This window comes from Eumetopias jubatus, unplaced genomic scaffold (genome assembly GCF_037043125.1).
Source record: "Eumetopias jubatus isolate StellerSeaLion01/CBP00866 unplaced genomic scaffold, mEumJub1_p1.0 scaffold_13, whole genome shotgun sequence".
In the NCBI taxonomy this organism is placed as follows: Eukaryota; Metazoa; Chordata; class Mammalia; order Carnivora; family Otariidae; genus Eumetopias; species Eumetopias jubatus.
The window spans coordinates 87647001-87671105 of NW_028274819.1; the positions used below are offsets into that span (position 1 = coordinate 87647001).

General features: G+C 42.4%; 1 protein-coding gene across 3 annotated transcripts in view; it reads left to right on the forward strand.

Moving 5' to 3' along the window:
• Positions 1-24105, forward strand: part of SNX19 (sorting nexin 19) — a 50622-nt gene that overhangs the window by 15393 nt on the left and 11124 nt on the right. Inside the window, exons 9-10 of one of the 3 annotated variants that reach the window (XM_028120807.2) lie at positions 22114-22298; positions 23508-23595. In XM_028120807.2, coding sequence (XP_027976608.1) covers positions 22114-22298; positions 23508-23595 — 273 coding nt within the window. Of the gene's footprint in view, positions 1-9578; positions 9736-22113; positions 22299-23507; positions 23596-24105 lie in introns of those variants that run through there. The other 2 variants (XM_028120809.2, XM_088018097.1) reach the window with 2 other exon arrangements.

Here is a 24105-nt window from a genome sequence, read left to right on the forward strand (position 1 = left end):
ATATCAGTAGTGCAGAGGTTGAGAAACTTTGCCCTAGACTATCAGTTCTTTAAGGAGTAGACCTGGCTATATATCCCCAGCAACTTACACAGGACCCAGGACATAGAAGATGCCATTAAATGTTAGATAAAAGAATAAACATTTCCTTTCTCATTACCTTCATATTTGAAGTAGAGTCTCTCTGTTTTTATTCAGTCACCTGTGAATGTTGCTAACTGAGCCTTCATTTCTTTCTTCCTCTATTAAGTTTCCCCTTGCTGATCTTCCAAATGCTTTCCCAAAACTGGAAGATTCTAAAACTAGCTAGTATGTGATAATTGATTACCCCCTGTCCTTGAAGTCATTTACATGATGAATTGGTTTCAAAACACAAGAAATTATTCAGTAGGAACAGAAAAGTATAGGTGAGTGAGGAGGAATTTTTAAAAGATTAAGATTCAGGTAGGAAGAAGTTTACCTAAAGTTTGAATAACTCAGAATATTAAAGGGCTTGAGCCAGTAACAGGTAAGGAAAGAGAAACGTATTTGGGAATTACAGGCAGATCATTGAAGAAGTAGTATTTTACATAGTTAGGGTTCTATGGGAAATTAAATACAAGGGAATTTCTGATTGAGAATTCTAAGCCAGATTGCATTTACCTCAGTGGGCGATGATTATAAATTCTCTAGGGATAGGGAAGAGACAAAGATAAAGTGGAGTGGGTGGGATGTGCAGAAGTAAATATATTGTGCCCTCTGGTGTGAGCATACTGGTAGACAGTTGTCCAGGCTGTTTGTAGCATTCATCCACTATACCTTGAAATACTCTTACCTATCTGTCCAGCTGGGAAATTGTTTTGGTCCGACTCCTTTATTCACCGGACTGGTCAGTAGGAAGGAAATAGACTCAGTCCCTACTTTTCACATTTTGTACAGTTTCATGGTGTTAAAGCTGAGGGCCTTATCCATGATCATCAAGCTAATGCGTGGTGGAGCCAGAAATCAAACCCAGGTATTCCAAAGCCCAGGTTCTTATCTACACTCTATACTACTTGTCTGCTATGATTAATCTCTCTGAGCTTTGGTTTCCTCATCTGGAAAATAAGAATAATAATAGTATCGATCTGTTTAGGTTCATAAAAGGTGCCCAAGTAGATATTACGTCTTAATATTTGCACTTCAGAAAAAGGAAAGAAGGATAAAAAGTATTTTCTTTTTCTAATTGCTCCAGCTAGTGGCCCCAAATTTGCTCTACTTTTATGTCTTCAGGATGACTTTTGTGTCTTCAGGATGCCCCACTCTATATCAGTCTCCTCCCATAGCTACCACTGTCCCTACTATGCCTGTCTGTGAGTTACACAGAATAGAGCTCCTAAACAATAGAGACTTTGTAAGGCCTTTCAAGGTGACTTTGTGCCAATGGGCTCATTTGTTAAAGCAACAACCAGGGTGTTCCTGTGTCTTACATCGGGAAGCAGACTACCTGCGGTCTCTTTCCAGCACAGACAAGCATAGGTTAAGTACAGAGTTCAGTATTTTTCAGGATTACTGGTGCTCCTGGTTACATGGGTGGGGAGAGTGGCTGGAATCAAGTAGTGCCTTTCCTCATGAAAAGAACTTTGAATCAAGATAAGTTTTAGCCTTCATGTCCCCATCTGTTGACACTTCCACTAGAACCACGCTTCTAGTTAGCTGGGTACATAGCTGTCAGGTGAATGAAAATGAACAAAACCCACGGGTAGCTCACACCATAAGCAAAATCAGGGAGAGGGCTTACAGCTAAATTTCCCTTGACTTTGCTTTTACTTTTTTTTTTTTTTAATAATGAGGTGGCATCTCTTTGTTAAAGGAGGGAAATTCTGGATGTATTTAGTGAATTTGAATGAAGCTAGTATGACTCTTGTGCAAGAACAGAGTACTGTGGTTCTTACTTTTGGAAAACTCTTTGTAACTGTGGTCTGTTACAATTTTTTCCAGGCGATGGTATTTTATACTTACTCAGTTGTCTAATATCCCTTCCTGTCACAAAGTTCTTACTTATTTCTAACCAAATTTTATCCTTAAGTCCATTTTGTTTTGTGTTAGCTGCAATAGAAATAGGAACACAGCCGGCTGACACCCTTCTCACCCTGAGTCTCCACAGACTAGAACTAAGAGTCTTATCCTTCCCTGGTCAAGGCCTTTCATCTTTCCCTAGAAGTCATTCCATCTTTTTAATGATATATAAACATGACCCTCTTCTCAAATATCTTGTGCTGGGTTCACAGTGCTCTTGAAGCTTTTTTACAATAAGAGTCAAGAAGAAACCGTGGCTATCTGGAAAAAGAATCCCAGTTCCCCTTCCAGAGGCATGAAGGATCTGTGGTCTGTGGTCTTGTATCAGCAAGTTCCCCCTGTGTGTGGTAGACATGGAAAAGACAGGGCTTATTTCAGGACTCAAATTGTAGACATTGATCACCTTGTCACCTTCAGGATATTTAGTATCCAGCAAACCTTTGTTGAGAGTTTATTTTGTGCAGACACTGTGCTGAACACACAAGCGTATTGTATCACTTAATCCTCTCAAAAGCCTTGTGAAAGAGGTATCATGATCCCCATTTCAAAGATGAGGAAGCTGAGGCTTACAAAGAATTGTTATTTAGTCCAGATCACAGAGCTAATAAGTATACCACAGGCAGAATTCGAACCCATGTTTGTCTGATTTTCAGCTATAATGACTTTATCTTTCAGGGATTGCCCTGGGATTTGAAGGGATTAAAAACCAACAAATATCTTTGCCTCAGAGTAGTCTACATTCCTCAAGAAGAGATTATCAGTCACTTTGTAAACTCCAAACCACGGTTCTGGGTATGCACATTCACATGTAACACAAAGGGCCCTGCAGCATCCTGAGGTCAGCCCATGTTACTTCTCCCTGGACAGCTTACATTTCTTTTTATTTTTAAAAAGAGGTTCATACAGTGTTACATTCTTGGGCTTTACTTGCTTTGGTAAGCAAATAAGCTGAAATTTGATATCCCCCCAAAGCTACAGCACCTTCCCTGCCGCTCCACTTACCATTGCTACTCTGACAAAGAGGTATGGTGTGGTCCCTGCCTGCTTCCTGCTCCGGTGTTGGCCTCTCTCAGACTGTCCCCATGAGGGCTGCCCAGGGAGCACCATGTTTACTGTGTCTCTGAAACCACAGGGATCGGAGCTGTATCCTTTTGCAGATGACGTGGGCTCTCCTTTGAGCTCTGCACTTTAAAGAGAAGGATAGTTGGTATTGGGGCCACTGATAGTTACTGCCGCTTCTCTAGTATCATGAACACACTGCAGCTGGGGCATCAGGGACTGTACAGCCATCTAGATTTGCATTCATCTCCTTAAAATGTCCTAATTTTCCAACCTCCTGCATTATCATCTCCAAAAAGATAAATTCTCCCTTCAGCTTTGTTTACTCTTCTTGCTCCCTTAAAAGACCTATATATGCGTAACTGCCTTGGATGCCAAGAACTCTTGCCAAATCATGAGTGTGCGCTCCCTCACTCTCAAGCTCACTCTCTAGCCTGCAAAAAAAAAGGAGAGTAAATTCAACCTCATGACCCCTCCTTCTAAGCCAAGGTTGGAAGAGCTCTGAGCTAAGCCAGGCTTCATAAATCTCCCTTGATTGTTGGTGTGGAGAGAGTGGGGGAAGGGAGCTCAAGAGAAGTTAGATGTCCAAAAAAGGCATTGTTAAGTCAAAGGGAAGTCTTGGACGCATGCGCGCCTGACCTTGTGTGTCAGCTTCTGTGCTGGGAACATCCAATTATGTAAGAAGGAGCCCTCCTTGTTTGGAACTAGAGACAAAGGGAGGGGCAGAGGATTGAGGGTAGCAGGCTAAGCCACGGAGTGAATCCAGCTTGTGCAGAATGCTCATGTCTGAAAACAGAAGAAACTTAGCAGTATTCCTGCATGCATCAGAATCAGGGTTAGGAAATTGGACAAGTACTCAAGACATGACTAGGTTGGAGGGAAAGAGGAGGAATGTACTGTGCTCCATTGATAGTAGAAGGTTTGGGGCAGGAAGATCCAGCCAAGGTAAGGGGTGAGATTATTATGGAGTCCTGGTGGAGAGCAAAGGAATGAGAAGAAGCTGGACTGGTTCCCTGCCTGGATGCCCAGAGCAATGCCACGATAAAAATATGAAGCAGGCTAGCAGTAGAGTACACGAATGCCACGTCCCATGGCTCTGCCCTCCCCATGGCCCCGAAGATGGCATCAGACTCTGTGTCAAAAGGGCAGCAGACACATTCCTGGCATCTACATCAGGATTTCTTAAAGAGTGAGTGAGTGAGTGTGTGTGTTTGTGTGCATATGTGTGTGTGTGGGTTGGGGGGCACGTGAGAATGGATAGCATGGTAAAAAGAGGAAGGAAGAAAAGGAGAAGGTTCTGTAATCTGTGGACAAAGGAGAATAGAAAAGTATGTGAAGTCAGGAATTCTATAGAGATGAAGGAAAAAAGAAAGAATGTGTCAGGTTTAAGGAGTCCAATAAGCAGTGGACCCAGGAGAAAATTAAATGGCAAGCTCTGGACTTTATGCCAGGCCATGAACTCGTTTTCTTAGAAATGCAGTCCCTATAAACCATCTCCCAGGAAAGGTCAGGAGAAGTGTGGAGAGAGGAGGGGACCCTTGCAGAGGGCTGTGTTGCCAGGCACGCGTGTTCGTCTTCCTGAAAGACAGTTAAAAATGGCTGACTACGTCCTCTGCACTAATTCTCCCAGGTCACGCCAGAATCAGAGGTGTTCCTTACCACTTTCTCAATGGGCATGTCTAGAAGCAGATGGATAAAGGGTCTCTCTGACCTTGGTTAGATCTTAAGGGAAACTCCAGGCCTGCCACCAAAGGATACAAGCAAGCGCCCCAGGAAAGGAGCTGACATTTAATACTAACTGTACCAGCTAAGCAGCTTTGTGCTTCATGGACCGATGTGCAGTGCAGTTCTGTGAGATAGACCTATATTTACACATCTTACAAGTGAAGAAGAGGATATTCAGATTAAGCTTCCCAGAATCATAGAGCTAGGAAGTATGAGCCCCAAGATTTCTACTTCAGTCATCCTGGCCTCAAAGCCCATGCAATTTCCTCTACTCTGTATTGCCTCCCCACTCTGCTGGCACGATGCTGGGTTTCTCACCAAGCTGTGCCCACTAGAACTGGCCTCACTTGCAAGTCCCTCTGCCTTATTTGCGTCTAGTCTCTCTTGCTTTCCATCTGACTGGACTCAAGGACACATGCACGTTTAGGTAGTATATAAATTGATTTCCATCTCCATATTTCTGATTTTTTTCTTAAAACACTCCTGGATCAGAGATTGCATAGTCTCCTTTAGGTATCCCTATTCTGCATCCTGTTCTCAGTGAGAAAAAGATTTTCAGAGTTAAGATTCAGAGTTTCTCAAGGAACATAGATTACAGCTTTTCTCCTTTGCTCCATAAACTTCTCTTTCTTGTCATTCAGTTCTGGCGCCTTGTGGTTTCTTATACCTGATCTCTTTCTATGCAGTTTCTGTAGGAAAATAGCATACTTTTGCAAGAGCCCCAGATACAAACTAAATCTCAAAATTCTTTCAAACCAAGTCTCCAGATTTTCCTGTCAGATTATTTTCTGGCCCTTTATTGACTTGAGTCATTATTGACTCAAGTAGTTTTTAGAGGTCCTGAAAATAATTTTTTGCACTGATGCTTTGCTCACGTTGTATTGTGCTTCCTTGGGAGAAAAGGGACACTGCTTGTCTCATGCCTCTCCCACTAGACCTTGACAAAGGGAAGTTCTCAATTTCTGTAGATTGGGCCAAGAAGGGCCCCAGGAGTGTCTCCTATTATGAGCAGTCTCCCTGTCATATTTCTTAGGTGTCACTTACTCTACACCCACCTTCAGATGAAGATACCATGTCTTTTCTATCCTATACTGACACTTACTACTTGAATACATCTTTAAGGTTGTAATAGATAGGTGGTACCTGATTGCCTGTGCCTGTGTGTTTTTGCACTTCTGCGTGTAAATTCTCATACACTCAAACAGAGAGGCAGAATTGGTTATTGCATCAGTTAAGAATAAAACAGGATCTCATGAGGTATTTAGACCTCAAGTACCTTTCTTCAGGTCAAGTTACTGGTACCTCTTGCCCATCTGTAGCTACAAATAGGAACCCAGGACAGTTCTGATTTCAGTATCCTGAGAGCGGGGACTCTGTCTTATTCATCATTCTGTCATAAGCACCTAATCATATACATGGAAGGCACTTAACAAATTTGGTCGAATGAACATCACATGCCATTCCAATCAAATCAGGTCCCTCTGTTTATCACTAGTGAAGATCTCAGAGATTCCTCAGTCATGCTGGGGGACAAGAAACACCAGTGTAAACTGAAGTCTCTGTTATATCCCTCCCGCACAGCTCTTTAAGTGAGCACCTCAAATTCCCAGAGCCATGGTTGAGCCTGAGAAGAGGTTTTTCCTTTGGGCCCTTCAGGCCCTCTCCTATCCTAGCGGCACTCTCCTTTCCAGAAGAACATAGTGTCCTCTCTGCCATGGGCCTCCCACTGTGAGGCCCATCTAAGCTGGCCCTCTCTGGAAGCATGTCCCGCTGTTGTGCTTCTCAGCTTCTTTCCTTCCACACAGGGAAATAAGAATATGGGCTTTGAAGTCAGACAGATCTGAATTCAAATCCTCCTTTGCGTCTTACTATCTGTGTGACTTAGAACAAGTCACTTAACCTCCCTCTGCCTCCATTACTCTCCAGATGGGAATAACAGTGCCCAGCTCATAAAGTTAGTTGGAAGATAAGAGATGATAATGAAAGCCTCTTGACGCATGCCTGGCACATAGAAGCTCTCAGTAACTGTGAGTTCTCGTTCATCTTTAGAAGCTCCATGTTCCACTTCCTTGGGAACTCTAAATTGCTAGGGCAGTAGCATATCTGATGTAAAGAATATGTTTACATTTTAATGTGTTTTTTTGGAAAAGTCTTTATAGTGTGCTTGCTTTGGGATCTGTTAGCAAAAGACCCTGGGAGACAGAAATTCTTTCCTGCACCCTTTAAATCCAGGTCCCTTTCTTCATATGATCTTTATCTATGCACTCTTCCATCCTGTCTTATATACTTAAAGTCTTCCCTGGTCATATCCAGAGCAGAACCTCAGAGTTTCTTCAGAACCAGGGAACTGCCTAATCCAGGTGCTCCTAACTCTCTTCATTTGCTTCCTAGGAAACTAACTTTATGTAGTTCTTGTTATGGTGACCTCTTTACAAATAATTTTTGAGAAGTCTGTGTAAGATTTGGTGCCTGTGTGTACTTACTAAGTAGCAGCTGCCGGCTAGCTCTTCAGATCTAATATATGACTGTTTGTACTTCAAGGTCCTTTCAGCCTAAGAAAAGAGAGAACCCATATGAATCAATTAGAAATACTGAACAATGTGAAGCTAAATGACGTGGTATAGACTGTAAACACAGTAAAAAAAAAAAATTCAGATTCTTGGGCGTAAACATTAGGGAGGCTTTATAGAGGAAAGTAAGTGTTTAGAACTAGATGTAAGATAGGTATCATTTAGACAGGTTTAATGTAAAGAATATTCCAGACACAAAGCATTTTAAAGAGAGGAGAGGGCATTATTTCTGCTTCTAAATAAAAAAGTAACCTTTAAACATATTTTTAATGTCTTCATCCAGTTACTCTCTGAGAGAGACAGAGACAGAGTGTGTGTATGTGAGAGAGAGTGTTCATGCGCACAGAAGACAGAGAGAAAAATCATTTTGTTAAATATGTCTTGGAAGGCACAGCAAGCTGTTGCGACTTTGGGACTTAGAACAGGAATTCTCCCTCTGGGCACCAGGTGGCACTGCAGGTTAAACTATACCCATTTGCCTTCTTTGAGGGAGTATTCATTTTGCAATCACAGGTCCTTGTCTTGGTGGTGATAGTAATGGAAACCATTCCCTGTCTTGTTCCATGATTCAGAAGCTACTTACCTGCCCTCTCCTCCGGGCCATTGACTTTTAGATGAGCCCAGTTTGTTTTATCTCTTACCCTTCTCCCCTCTCTTCTGATCAGTCTTCAGTGGACACTTGCTTCTTTGCGCAGTATGTACTGCCAGAAGTTGCCCCTTTGAGTTCATTCCACCCCTCAAGGAGTCAGTGCTAGAGCTGATTCATTTGAGATCATTTTGACTCAGAAACCCAGAGTAAACCAGAGAGTCTACGGTGATTAAACCAGGTGGACATCCGAAAAAAATCTGCTGATATTCTCTATAAGCTATTTTAAAAAAATCTGTTGGTATTTCCTGTAAGCTAGTTGGTCCTATACTCAGTGCCTTTTTGGATACCAGAATCCTAGATCTCCATCACACTGAGGTAGACATTGTCAGTGCTAGATTGCACTGATGTTGGGAATCTTATCCACCTCTTAAATGATTAGGGTGTTTCCTGTTGCTTTCAGCCATGGATGGAGATCATTTGGCTCTTTCCTGTTAACTTGGTGTTGGAGACACAGCCATATGTTAATTCTTGAGGTTCGATCTTTACCTCTGTCTTTATTTTTTTATTATTTTTTAAAGATTTTATTTATTTGAGAGAGAGCGAACAAGCAGGGGCAGGGACAGAGGGAGAGAGAGAAGCAGACTCCCCGCTGAGCAGGGAGCCCAGTGCAGGACTGGATCCCAGGACCCTGAGATCATGACCTGAGGCTAAGGCAGCCGCTTAACCAACTGAGCCACCCAGGCACCCCTACCTCTTTCTTTAGATATAGATTCACCAAGTGCCCTGTGGAGGAGTAGACCTTATGGTACTAGCGCAGGGAGGGAGTAAGGGTGAACTAGTAGGAAATACACCTTAATCTAGTGCTGATGTAAGTATGGTGCCAGAGATTTTCTTGGGGGGAATTTAGCCCTTCCCCAATAAATATATAATCGGTGTAAACATGGTATGCTTGTTATATAAATGCAGCTTCAAAATAAGTCCCCTGGGGCGCCTGCGTGGCTCAGTTGGTTAAGCGACTGCCTTCAGCTCAGGTCATGATCCTGGGGTCCCGGGATCGAGTCCCATGTCGGGCTCCTTGCTCAGCAAGGAGTCTGCTTCTCTCTTTGACCCTCTTCCCTCTCGTGCTCTCTATCTCTCATTCTCTCTCTCTCTCAAATAAATAAAATCTTAAAAAAAAAAAAAAATAAGTCCCCTGTCCACCTCCTACCCTGTCCCCTTGTTTTCTAACCATAGGTGGTGCCCCAAAATCCCTACTAGTATGTGGAGATTGTGGAGTCATCACCACAGCTCTGTTACATACCCTTAGTATCAGGATGGATAACCATCTCTTTGGAAAGGTTTTAAAATTCAGGCTATAGACAAGAAACTGGAAACAAATACCTTTGGGTACCTCTTCTTCCCCAAGGTGCTTCTGTTCATTATAGTTCCTTTTCCCTGTGCTCCTTCCAGTATTTTCCCTATTTCCTTGACTTTGACATCTGCTTCTGTCTATCTCTTGTTCTGAGACTGGTCTTTTCCAGCTTCCTCTAACCATTTTCACAGCATGATTTGGAACCCTATCATGTCTGCTTATTTAAACCCAGTCCCTAATTCTCTTCCAGATCATGGCTGATCATAACCTGTAATCTAGTAGACGTCGGGAGCCAGTCCCATCATGCTGGAGCACACAGTTACCATCTTTCCATCCATTTCCCTCCTCCCTCCTCTCCTGCAGTGGTGGAATTTGCCCAGAGCAGAGCCTGGACAGCTCGTTGTTAGGTAAACTCATCAGGAACAGCAGGGGTTTGGTTGTCAAGACAACAATGAAATCCCTGCCTTCTGCCCTCCTTTGTGTCTTGCCTTTCTTTCCAGTGCTCCAGTTCTAAGCATTTCTCTCCCTCTCTGCCCTTTGCCCCTCCGTGGATTCAATATTCTTCTGAATGGGGTGGCCATTTTAATCAACCTTCCCTTCCTTCCCCCCGTCTTCCAGCCCTAGGTGCTGAGAAAGAAAGGCTCATGATAGCTGCCTGGTGACTGAGAATGACCCAAGCTTGCTGTTCACATGGGAGTGAGGAAAGAAGGGAAAAGAGAGATTTTGGGTCCTGCAGTCCAGTCCTTGGCAGTGAAAGTTTCACTCTTAGAGTATATAGGGGTCTTGTTTTAGGAAGAATTCCAAAATATAATCTTCACATTACCCATAATCCCCTGGGGTTTCTCCTTAATCTTCCTAAACATAAAGGACAGAAATGGTTCACTGTTCTAATATGTATACCCCTGAGCCTGCCAGGAGGGGAGTCTGTTTTGCAAAAGGGACAATTGAGGCATGAGATGCAAAGCTCACTCGGGATCTTTCCATCATTTCTAGGACTGGTAGAGTTTTTTAAGAGGATCCAAAGGAGGCGCCTGGGTGGCTCAGATGGTTAAGAGGATCCAAAGGAGTCTTCAACTCATGCACAGAAACACACAGGCACTTTCAAAAATGCTTTCATTTTTCTCATTTGATCTTGATATAACTTTGTGAAGAAGGCAAGGCAAGAATTAGCCCATTTTATTAAGAAGGAAGCCAGACCTCAGTTCATTTGAGTGGTCAAGCCAGGCTCAAAACTGCGGCTTCCCGGTGTTATTTCCGCTCATTACTGCACACTGCCTGTGTGAGGCTCTCTGACCACTCAGTGTGTCTTTTCCCTAGAAGAGTATGAACTAGTTTTATACTCAGTATTGCCTCGAAAAGTGTGGTGACAGAGGAATCTCTTGGGCTTAGAGCAGAAGCGTGGACTGTTCCAGAGACTCTAAGGGGGTTTCTGGTTGTGAGGCAGATGTCCTGCTGCTTTTACATGGATCAAACGAAGAGCACAGACAGCCATCCGAGAAGCATGACTTTGTGCCTAGCTTTCAAGTCCATCAGCTGTGATGTGTCAGAGCTGGATTATGGTGCATTAGCAACATAGTAAGGGGCCGAGAAAAGTTAATCTGAAGGTCTTCAGAGGTACACTAGATTTGTGTAAGAAGCTTTCAAATTGGAATCCTAAGGCTATCACAATACTTAAATCTAGAACAAATTTCTAGAGCTCTCCCTTTGTAATTAGTCTCATTTATCCCATGAACACAGAACTTCTCAAATGTGTTCCTCTCCCTCTGTATTTGTTAGAAAGGTAACTTGACCCTTGCTTTTGGTCACTTTTTACCCAAACATTCTGCTACGTTCTTTTCTTACTAGCTTCAAGTAATGGGCTGGAATCAGTTTGATGTTGTTCCATCCATCAGGGGGCACTTCCCAAATACAAGTGTGACTCACAGTCCTCATAACCCCTTTGCTTTTGCTTGATTTTCAGTTTCTTCTATCCTCAGGGCCTATTTGCCAGGAAAAGTGACAAAAACACAGACTGCTGGTATCTCTCTTCTCTAAGATTTATAGAAAGTGCCAGATACGAAGCATGGCTGACCCACTCCTTTCCTTCTATCTCTCTTACCTTCCAGGGGAATACATAACCAGGTGTGAATTGCATGGATTATTCATGATGAATTCTTAATTCTAGCTCAGCTGACTTACTGCCCAGGATACTTACCACATTTACCCTACAGCTGGTTTGTTGGCACACAGTTTAATTTTAATGTTATCTGAAACAAAAGGTTATTAGGAAAGCAAATCTGTCAAATGTTTATATGAAGACATACAAAATGCCAAATAGAAAGGATTTCTGGATTGTACACTATTTTTTAATCTCTTACTGCCTTCCTCCATAAGTATGAATAATGAAGAGATTACTATTCTTTTGCTGCTTTAAGTATTGGGATTTTCGCCTTTTTCAAAGCTTATTTTGAGCTGTGCGTCATCCTTTAAGACCATTGTTTGTCCCACAGAGAGCATTAATTCCCTTGTAACTAATATTTGTTGATTATCCATTCTGTGCCAGACACGATGTCAAGTGATCAAAATACAGAACAAGACCCCAAATCCCTACGCTAGGAAGTTTAATATCCAGTTGGAGGGGCAATCTTATAAATAAGGAGTTAGAATATAAAGTTGGGATTTTAAAGAGGACTCTATAGGTGATGAATAGAAGGGATGAAGTAATGGACGATGAGAGGCCCAGAGAAAGCTCACAGGAGAGATGACTTCTGAGACAGGATTGAAATGATGAAGGGAAGTTGAGAGCAGACATTGGATAACAGAGTATTGATGGCAGAGCAGTAAACAGCCTGGCAAATTTGTGATACTCAAAGAAGTCAGGTATGATTAGGAATAGAAAATGTGCAACAAGAGGAGCCATATTACCCTGAAGAGGGTGCGGACTCAGAGCGAGTCAGTGAGCCATTCAGTGATCAAGTTTGCCCCCATTTGCAGGGAAACCTTTTACACAGGGCAAACAGGTGATGACGTGACCAACTTTGTAACTAAGAAAATCACTTAAATAGTTCCCTGGAGGATTAACAGAAGGAGGCAAAGTTAGAACCAAGGAGACAAATTAGGAAAGGGTTGCACCAGTAGAAATGAAAGGTGATGAGGAATTGCTATAAAAATGGGAAAGGGTAAGGAGTGCCAGAGATGGAGGAGGTAGCATCACCTAGATTTAGCGATTGTTTCAGTAATTCTGTGGTGTTGGCAGGGGGATATGTGGATTCGGAACAGGGAAAAGGAGGAACTAAGAATGATTCTGTTTCCTACCGGGTAGATTGAGACGCATAATTAAGAGGATGATATAGTATCTTTCTGCCCAGCATACTGGACATGTGATTATAAGTCCATGGCTGCTCATCAAATCAGTACATTATTATCTCTTTTTGTGTAAAAATAAATGACGACACATGAGGAAGCAGGGACTGTATTTCTAGTAATTTAGGACTTAAGGACCGGGAGCCCAGATTGTATTTTTCATCTTTTCTTCTGTCTGCAAGTTCTTTTGTCTTTGGAAGAAAAAGGAAAATGTAGAATGTGTAAGCTAGTACAAAGGGAAGGTTTCCACAGTTTCTGTTCTTTGGCACATGATACTCACAAGGCAGATTCCCAACTCAAATAGAGCATAACTCAAGGCTAGTAGAGAGAATATACATGGCAAGAAGACCTGTCAATTCAGTGAAGAGCAAGAAGCCTAAAAAAAGTTTTTTTGTTTGTTTTTGTTTTGTTTTGTTTTGTTTTGTTTGAGTTAAAGCTAACACTGGACATTATGGAAAACAGCTGACAGGAAAAGTGGAGGTGGATGAAAGGTTAATAGAATTCACAGGAGAACAGAACAGAGAATGAGATAAAAAATAATACCATTTTATAGGCCATAATAATGAGTTAACTTAAAATTCTAACACTCAAAGTTATCACTGAGAATTATGGAATAAGATTGATTCAGTACTTGATGGCTTATTGTATGACTGGCACTATTATGGTAAATGCTGAGGAAGATATCAAAATGATAAGATCCCCTCCCACAAAACCTTAGAATCTTACTCTTTTGGCATTTACACGAAGCTCCACCAACATATGTGGAGTAAATGGAATAAACAAACACAGAATTCCAGTGAGGAAAGGAAAGAATCAAGATCAGATGAAACGAGGGTAGTTAACTGATTCTAGAATGCATATATTTTAAAAAGGGGCAGACGGGAGGACACATACTGGCTAACGCAAAATAGCTATAGAACTAATAAGAATGGTGTCCAGTAAGCTTAAACTCTGAGTTGAAGTAGTGAATAAATGTTAGAAGAAAAGACTAAAAAAAAAAAAAAAATCAAAGAAAATACAGGTAAATCTTTTGAAACAGATGCTATAGTATTCACTAGCTATAGTGAGAAAGCATTTATTCATTTATTCAACAGTGAATTGGTCTGTTTGCTAAGCTGTTTAATTTCTGGGTTTTTTCTGTCAAGGAAAATGGTTTGACAAGAATTGGAAAGACACAATTAAACTAGAAGACTAAAATAGGAATGCAAATAAGAGAGCACTTAACCTATTTTAAGGCTCCTGTACCTGACCCAGATGAATTATATTCTATGGAACTAAAAATTTGTATTTATCATTGAAGGCCTAAGATCATTAAAAAAAAAAAAAATGGCGTATAGGATGTGTTAAGTTGGAGATGGACAAATATCTTGCCTTTTAAAAAATGGATACAGGTCGTTAACCCTTGACAGTTATTTCTAGAAATTTCTGAAGCAGATTATTAAATAGATGTTTTGTGAACATTCTCAGAGAGGGAAATGGCAAGCCCCAGAAATTAGTATGTGTTCAGTGGGAATGCGCCCTGCCTGATTAGCATGGTTTCTTTCCTTCTTTAGCAGAATTATTAAACCATTAAATTAAAGGAATGCATTGGTTATTAAATTGTAGGTGGATTTCAACCAGCTTTTGCCATATTCTCATAACATCCATGTAGACAAAATGGACATACGTGGCCTGGACGACAGTACTTTAAAAAAAAAAGATTTTATTATTTAGAGAGAGAGCATTTGTGTGAGTGGAAGGAGGGGCTGAGGGAGATAGAGAAGTCCAAGCAGACTCCACGCTCACGGGGCTAGCTCTCACAACACTGAGATCATTACCCTGAGATCATGACCTGCTCAGAAATCAAGAGTCCAACGTTTAAACCGAGTGAGCCACCCAGGTGCCCCAGTGGACTATATATCGTACTTTTAAGTGATCCATGGTTAGTTGAGTTTCTTTAGCCCAAGAGTATTCAACAAATTTATGTCATCCTGGAGGGAAATTTCTAGTGATAGAGCACTTTTCTTGTTCTTACCCTGGTTAATTTTTTCATCATTAAATTTGCAAGTAACTCTAACATTAGAGGTATGATTAATACTCTGGATGACAAAAATCAAGATTCAAAAGGTTAGACTAATAGATCAAAACCAATAAGATGGAGTTAATAGAAATATTGTAATTAAAATTTAGTTTTTTTTTTTTAAATTGCACAAGTACCGAAGGGCAAGACCATGCCTAACAGAAGAGCATGTGATTTTTTGTTAAAGTACATATGTGGAACTAGGGTCCTAGTTGACTGCAAAAATCAGTATGAGTCAGTGCTTTGAAGTGTGTGCCCAAAAAGCCAACACAGTCTTTGACTATATTAATAGAAGTATAGTGTATGGATGAAGGAAGGCACTAATCCTCTGCATTCTTTCATTTGCTGGTCAGGGCACATCTGGAGGTTGTGTTTAGTTCTGGGTACTCCATTTTAAGAGAGAATAAAAGGCAGCACACACCCAGGGGATGGAGCCAGGATGCGGAATGGTTCATTTCTCTCCTTCATTCGTCAGGACTTTGAGTGTATTTTGTGTGCTCAACTTTGAGGTTGCCAGAATTGAGGATGTGTAGCTTATAAAAGAGATTTAGGGGAAAAATAACAGTTGAATTTAAAAATACAAAATGTTTATTCAGGAACTCTGCCCATTTTTAATTGGATTATTTAGGGTTTTTTGGTGTTGGGTTGCGTGAATTCTTTATGTATTTTGGATATTAACCCCTTATTGGATATATTATTTGCAAATACCTTCTCTTGTTCAATAGGTAGCCTTGTCGTTTTATTGATGGTTTCCTTCTCTGTGCAAAAGCTTTTGTTTTGGTGTGTTACTAATAGTTTAATTTGCTTTCATTTCCCTTGCTTGAGGAGACATATTTAGAAAAATGTTTCTATGGCCAATGTCAAAGAAATGACTGCCTGTGTTTTCTTCTAGGGTTTTATAGTTTCAGGTCTCACATTTAGGTCTTTGGTCCATTTTGAAAGAGATTTGACCTAGTAACTTTAGTACTTCCTGTTAACTCCAGAGGGTAGAAGTAAGAACAATGACTAAACATTACAAGGCTGATTTTGGTTGCCAGTATTTAAAGAGCATCTCTACTAAATTGCAGTTATCCTTTTCAGGAATTAAGCAACTTCCCCAGAGTCACATTCCTAATTGGTGGCAGAGCTAAGATAAAAGCCCAACTTTCTGGATTCATGGACCAGAACCCTTGGCTCTGCCATGATGTTACTCAGGAGATTTCGACTCTGGGAGGAAGTGAGGTAGGGATCACCTGTTTCCTTCCAGCTATGAAGTTGTATGTTCCCATAAGCCTTTTGCTATGCAGTGCTCCTTTTTGGCTCTCTGTTTTCATGTGTCAGTTGGTGAGATTATTGGAATATATAACCTCTAAGGTCGAACACATGATTTCTTTAACTTCCTTCCTCGATTCAGAATGCTTCAATTCTTAATGCATATTAGTTTTGTAGCTGTAATGTGTATGTTACTAATTAAAAACAAAAACGGTGGCTAGATATAGAAGTATGGAACTCAGATTCTTAAAGCATGGTGTTTAGGCAGTATGTAGTCTTCCCTTGAAGCACATGTTTTAAAGATGTGGATCCATGATTTAAAACATGAAAGCAAAAATCAAAGAAGAAATTGTGTAGACTCTATGAGCCGTTTTAGATTTCACAGTAGTTATTGGGAAAAAGAAACAGGGGGTTCTTGCCCTTGAAGTTCATTTCCTCCCCATTCTTCTCCCCACACAGGGCAGGAAAGGATGGTGACCTAGATACATAGTCAGAGGGCAACAATGCTGAACTTTCTCAGACACAGCTGAGTAACCTGGGCCTGGCCAGTTCTAGGACTGAGAAGGCTAGAGCCGAGAGCTGACAAGGAGGAACTGTCTGTAAACATGAGAAGGGGCCATGGCAGGAAGGCAGAGGCCTGGGAAAGGAATCAGAGGGACAAGAAGTGTTACTTTTATCAGGTGTGAAATTGGCAAAAACAGCTTGTTTAATGGGAAATGCCCTGGATCCACATCATCACCCTCAAGATCTCCTTTCTCTCCACCCTATGCGTTGGGGCTACCGATTTAATGAGCAAATACTCGTAGGACTGTGCTAAGACTATGGGTACAGAACACCCATAGTTCATGGTTTGTGCCATTGTAAACATTTTACAGGGTACTTGGGGGTGGGTGGAGGTGGGGAGTGTTCCCAGGAGGCTAAAAATGTAGCTTGGGCTTTTTCCCCCTTTCTTGGAACTCCTAATTCCTTATACTATCTCACTGTTTTTCTAGCTATTTTTAAACTTCAGCCCACAGTAAGAAATACATTTACATCATGACCCACTGTGACCACACAGTACATGCACACACACACAAATACACATCCGATAGATCCATATAGACATCCATGTATGAAACAAAAGGGTCCCAAAACATGAGATACACATTCATGTTTTCTCATCTAATGCTGCTCAGCCCACAATTTGAGAAATAGTGTGCTACAGCCACGAGTATTGAAATGACTGGAAATGGCCCGCCACAAGGCATCCAATACCCTAGGTCTAAGGCAGTGATTCCCAACTGGGGATGATTTTGCCTCTCTAAGGACACACAGCAACGTCTGGAAACGTTTTTGATTGTCACAAAAGAGGTACCTGGGAGGGCTGGAATGCTGCTAAACACTTTACAGTGCGAAGGACAGCCCCCCACAACAAGGTATTAGCAGTCCGAAATGTCAGTAGTGCCAAGGTTGGAAAACCCTACTCTAAGGGTAATAAAATGAGTTGACACTTCTAATCTACTGTAAACCCGTTCAGAATGGTAGGAGCTGTAACCTGATCTTCTTTTACTCTCTCTTTTTCTTTGAACTGTATTTGGTACATTAAAGTGAGGTGGAAGTGTAATAGCCCTTGGGTTGCCTACAGATGTAGCCGGGTGGATAAAAAGGGTATGAGGAATAAGTCTGTTGTTTTCTTTCATCTGGACTGCACCAGGCATTTTTGTTAGAAGATTGTTACTGCTGTTAGGAATATTTTCTTTTTCTTTTTTTATTTTATTTATTTATTTGAGAGACAGTGAGAGAGAAAGCACATGAAAGGGGGGAGGGTCAGAGGGAGAAGCAGACTCTCCGCTGAGCAGGGAGCCCGATGCGGGACTCGATCCCGGGACTCCAGGATCATGACCTGAGCCGAAGGCAGTCGCTTAACCAACTGAGCCACCCAGGCGCCCAGGAATATTTTCTGTGTTAGGACTTTGCTGTCCTCCCCGCGTCCTCCCCATTAGACCAACTAATTCGGGGCCCCTCCTCACTTAGCCATAGCAGCTCTTAGCAAAGAAGTGAAGGGACAGTGGCTAATTAGATTAGACATGGTCCCTATAAAGCTTTCTCCCCCTACTGTGAAATTTGGTTCTGTTCTTTTGATGGGGAATGACCTTCTGCTAACCTTGAGGTGCCATCTTAAGCCCTAGCATTAAACTGTCTCCTTTTTAGCCACTGCTTCATTCCTCTATCTTAGCTATTTCAGACGAGGTTCTTGTGAACACGGACTAGATGTGCACTCCCAGTGTAGCGGAAAGCCCTGATCTCCACGTCCTCCCTCCTTCCATGCCTGGCATCAAGAGAAGCTCTTGGATATCTCAGTGTCAATCTGTTGTTGCTTTTTTCTCATTTGATTGGCTATTTCTGGGCCCACTGGTAAGGCTTCCATGTGCCCTGAATCTTCAGAGACAGCCTAACAGAACAGACCTGGTTTGGCTTTTTTCCTTCTTCTTCTAATGGGGAAAAAAGGTAGGATGGTAGAAGGAGATAGCTCTGAATCAACTATCAGAACTGGAATAGTAGTAGAAAATAAGACCAATGCTATTTGTGGCTATTCTCTACCATATTTATTTTAGCGTATTTACCTCATGAGTCTTGAATTACATAAACAATAACATTTGTATTTGGTAAATGAATTCTTATAAATAAACCAAGGGATATGTGTGTGTTTGTGTCCACCTTGAAACTTTAGATTTCTGTGAGCATATAATAGTAAGCAGTACCAACAGATTCCAGAAACGGATAGTGGCAAAGCGCCTGTGGTACGTTGGACTTCAGACACATGCATTCCATTCCTTTTGCTTCAAGAGAGCTATAGGGACACAGATTTCTTTTTAACTTTTCCACTTGTAGGTTAAGAATAGAAAGACAACATGTGGAATAGAGAGATGAAGGGAACTAATAAGAAGCTAAGGCATCAGTCTCTTTTTTAATTTTCCAGTGTTAATCTCTTCGCCTTCTCTACTCTAACCCAATTTCAGTGAACTGAGCAGGATGAAGGGAGTTAGTAAAGCTAGATGAAGCACTGTGGTGGGATGTGTGGAGCTCCACTCTGGAGAAGGAAGATAGAAGAAGAGGAAGGGAAAATGGGGATGGAAGGGGGAGAAGAGCTCATTGGATGAAGAAATCCCTGCCCTCTTCCTTGTCATCAGTTGTTGGTTCTATGCTAGGTGTTAGGCAAGGCAAATAATATGGGAGCCCCGAATCTGGCCATTTACAACTTAAAAAAGGCATTTTGTGGAATAACAAAACATGTCTTGGAAATTGTTCTAAAGCTCACAGATTCTTTCTACTTTGTCTGAGGGGCAGGGCAGTTTGAGTGGTGGAAGTAGTTGGCCCTGGTCGTTTTCTTGGTTTGGGCTGTATCATTTTTTCCTTCTGCTTTGGGATGCTCATCATTTGTGACGAGATAGCATACCTCAGAAGTTCTGTGAGCAAGAACTGCTGCCCTGCCTCTTTTCCACAGGCTGCCTGGGGATAGGAAATGAAACCTGCCTCACCCCAGATGTCCAGGGAAAGCCTCTGTGTTCGTGGAGGAGGAAGGGTGGGAGGAACCTGGGCAAGAGGAGAATCCTGAAGAGGGTGAATGTTTAAATCTGCATGGTACCAGCGTGTGTGATTGGCGTCTTTCACCTTTGGGGTATAGAGAAGAGTAAGGGTAACAGAAACCACAGCACCTCGTGGGTAGGAGCCACTTTCTACATTATGTGCCTCTTTTTAGACATGCAGTTTGTTTCATTTCCGCCAGTTTACACAAGTCTTATATTTTCTTAGGTTTCTTATGTTCCTTACATTTCTGGGACGTACTCTTCTAGGGCCTTCTGTTGATCAGTTCTGTGCCTCAGGATTTATAGTGCTTGACAGTTTCTTGATCAGCAGCTGACATTTACTTGGAGACTTGAGTTCTCTCTGTCAGTTCTGCTTAACGCCCACAACTTGACTTGACTCAGAGTCACCCTCATCATCAAAGGGCTTATTTTTACTTTCTCTACTTTGGTTCTTCTTCCCAACATTCCCATTTTAGAGTTTAATAAGCTGTTGTCCTGTAGATTTGTATACATTTATACATTCATATTTTGCCACATGCTAAAATTTGTTTTGCACCCAGCTGGTGTGCTTGAGTCACCGAGTCATGATGGAAGGCAACAAAGAGGACATCCTTGGCGCGATGCAGCACGGGGGCCTATTCCTATCCCGTGAATTAACAGTAGTTCACAGTGGTCAGTCTCCTCCTAAGACATGCCCAGAAGATGACTGAGGTACCCAGATTTTCTGGTGACTGTTCTGCTCTGAGAAGGATTGAGTGGATGCTGAGGTGCCTCTGAAGAGTGGGGTCACAGGCGTCAGTGGTCCCAGAGGACAAGAATCAGGGCACACTGGCTTATGTAGAAATGCGAATGAGAAACTGAGCTAGAACTGATTCCAGCTGAAGGTCTCGGGTGTAAGATTCTCCTGACTTTTCAGAGGAGTTCAAGATTTTGGCTTTCAGGTGTTCACCCCCTCCCTCCAGTCACTCAGATGAGACCCTGGTACACATCATTCACCTTAGCAGAAGTCACACAAGCATTTGTGGCTCGAGATGAAGAACGAGAGTTGGGTCACTTGATCCCCTGCAGAGAATCTGATGAGGGCATCACATCCACCTCCCTTTGCTGACCCTCTTCTATAAACAGGAACAGAAATTCTTGCTACTGGATCCCTTTCATCAGGCGTCTTAGGCTCGCTGAATGAAAAGCCCTATAAAAAGGAGATGCAGCCCTAATAATAACAAATACGATCGTGATGGCTATTTTGGGCAAGAGCAGCTTTGTGCCGCTCTTGATCTCCATCGGTGTCTGCCATTCCTGCCCTGCCATTACCTTTCAGACTTCCTATTCTTAGAATCATTTGTGAGCCCTCAGCTTGGGGGATTGCAGCCCCCAAGCTGGAATGCCTAGCTTGAGAGGAATGCAGACTGTCTGGCAGAGTGGAGGTTAAATAAAGTTTGCCTTGGCAGCCCCCTCTGCTCTTGGATGGGCGACAAGTAACTCGGGTATAGGAGCAATGGCATGGGCTGCCATGTGGTGCAGTACCAAACAGAGTAGATGTGGTTGATGGTCCGTTCGTTGTAGGCAGAGCCCTGCCAGTCTCAGCCCTGCTATGTACTAAGGAGGCCTGGGCAGCCTTGAACCTCAGCTAGTAACTGTATCGCTCTGAAAACATGCAGGAACAAATAAAGAATGAGAGTGAAAATGCCTTGCATGAACTGCAGATTTGGTATGTTTGCCCCCTCAGAGTTACTGCCTCATTTTTTGAATGTGAGATAAAGGAGGAAATTTTCATTATAATAAGAACAATTGCTAGTCAGTCAACAAACATTTCTTGAGCACCGAGGCACTGTGGAAAACTTTAAAAGTGTAAGACCTAGAATTCTTGTGATGCTTATAATTTAGTTGGAAAAGTAGAGCGGTAAATATATGAGGAAATAATTTATATTCCAAAGTCAAATATGAGTTCCAAACCTGTGCAATAGAACTAAGTGCCAGAGGAGGTCTGAGGGGAGAAAGAGGAGTGCTTCTGGCTGGAATGATCAAGAAGAACTTTGTGGAGGAGGTGCGGCTCAACAGGTCTTGCGAGAATGGCAGACTTCTACTGGAAAGAAGAGGGCCTTGTCAGTGAGAGGACTTTTATGAGCAAAGGACAGATGAAGGGCACTCTCAGAACAGCTCATGGGGACGTGAAGAGCAGCTGGATATGGACAGGGTGGCAAAGCAGAAGGATTTGTGTAAAATCACCAAACCCTTAACTGTGAAGGCTGTGGGTGCACATTGCTGAGAGGACAGTGCTTCCCACCAGCGGATAGTTGGCAAGCTCCAGTCCCACCCAGAGACGGGGGCCCTTCTAGTGCTCTGTTCTGTGAAACCCCTGATACAACATGGAGCTCCTAGTAGACAGTAAATAACAAATTATTATTATTACTCATCTTCAAATTCTCTGGTCCCAAGTTGTTGAATTGGCTTGATGTCACTCGTGAGAGTTGGCACTCCCTTTGCTTTGCCCTGTTTTGATTGCTCACCTGCCTTGCCACAGTCTTGCCTTCAGATTTATCTGACCTTTCTCCTCTCTTCCACCACAGGTGGCTAGAGGTGCAGGTGGCTAATCTAACATGTCCACAGCGCTGGGTGCAGTACCTCCGACTTCTTCAGGAGTCCATCTGGCCTGGTGGTATTTTACCGAAGTGTCCACGGCCTGTGAGGACCCAGGAGCAGAAAGTGGCTGCTGAAAAACAGGCCTTGCAGAGCCTGATGGGAATCTTGCCAGGTAATTGGACAGTGAGATTGGTTATACTGATAATTATTCCTTTCCCATCCTGCTTTGCCACCATTACCCCACACCCCTCAAAAACCTGGGCTCAAAAACCTGTCAGCCCACCATTTCTCAGGCTAATAGGTAAATGATCAGAGCTGTGATTCTTTACCCCTTATTCAAGTGATGCTGAGGGAATGGAAAGGATCACTATGACCACACCATAAATAGTAGGTGAGGATCCTGCAGATACTTGGGGTAATAACAGCTCTGCCTACACCACAGAGGCAGGTCTCAGAACTCTTCCCACCAGATGAAGATTTCAGGTTCTCTGCCAACTCATGGTATTTGGACCAGGGAAGAAAATGATATGTCCCACAGAAGTTCAGCCTTGATAAATTGGGGTCATTGAATAAGGTATATCATCCTTAGCAGTAGATAAAAACAAACTCTGAAGAGGATTTTTTTTTTCTTTACTTTCTATACATTTTTAGAAGGTAGGGAAGGCAGTTTGTTACCTGTGGCTGTGCTGTAGTAATGAGGGTACAGTAGTGAACTGTTAGCTCTTAGGACAATGTTATATACTCTTTGTTTTCTATTGTATTTATTTTTTTATTTAAATTCAATTAATTAACATATAGTGTATTATTAGTTTCAAAGGTGGAATTCAGTGAGTCATCAGTTGCATAGAACACCCAGTGCTCATTATATCCCGTGCCCTCCTTAATGCCCATCAGCCAGTTGCCCCATCCCCCCCATCCCCCCACCCCCAGCAACTCTCAGTTTGTTTCCTGTGATTAAGAGTCTCTAATTTCGTCTTTTGTTTTTCCCTCCCTTTCCCTATGCTCCTCTGTTTAGTTTCTTAAATTCTACATATGAGTGAGATCATATGATAATTGTTTTTTTCTGATTGATTTATTTCACCTAGCATAATACCCTCTAGTTCCTTGTATACTCTTATCAACCCCTGTTCTCCACCCTAAACTGTTACAACAGATGTACCTGCAGTGACAGGTTACAGAATTATTTCTTTAGGTCCATTCTTACTTAAACACTTAAGAAACATTTTTCGTAGCTGTTCCCTGTTTTGGTTTGGCTTTGTGGTTCAGAAGTTTGCCAGAAATACCCAGTTTGGATAAAGATAGCAGATATCACAAGATAATCTCCTTAGAATCTAAGGCTTCAGTGGTAACACTGCAACCACATCCGTTTTCTCCTCTTCAGATATTGTGGTAGAAATCCTTGGGGTGAACAGATGCCGGCTGAGCTGGAGTCTAGTTTTGGAGTCACTACGGCAACCCCTCATCAACAGGTAGGCTGAAAGGCATGTACGCAGCATCTCCACAGCTGAGCCATCTCTGGTCTCAGAGGTGTCCACGGTTTCTAAGTGAGCAGCCCACACTGAGACGAATGGAACTGCAGTCTTTCTCTGCCCTGGGCCCTCACTGCAGAGTGTGATGTCCAGGTGCGCACACACTAAGGAAAACCCACACTGCCTGCTTCTGAGCAGGTTGTCATGCAGCAGTGAGCCAGTGTTGGGCCAGCCACCGTTTGCATGTGGAAGAACTCGATGCAGGCCCCCATGTGAGCTACTGAAAACGTCCTGTCACCCTCCAGGCTTATTCAGTGCGCTTAACAGTTCTTTCAACATCTGCCAGCCCCTGTGAACACCGTATACCACCGTGTATACCTGGCCTGTATACCACAGGCTGGATAATGATTTTCAGCTCAACGTTCAAGGCCTGACAGCAAAGCTGATTTAGTGTTAGAATCAGGAACTGTCTTTGCTTAACAGGAAGGAGACTAGATAATGAGGTTGAGC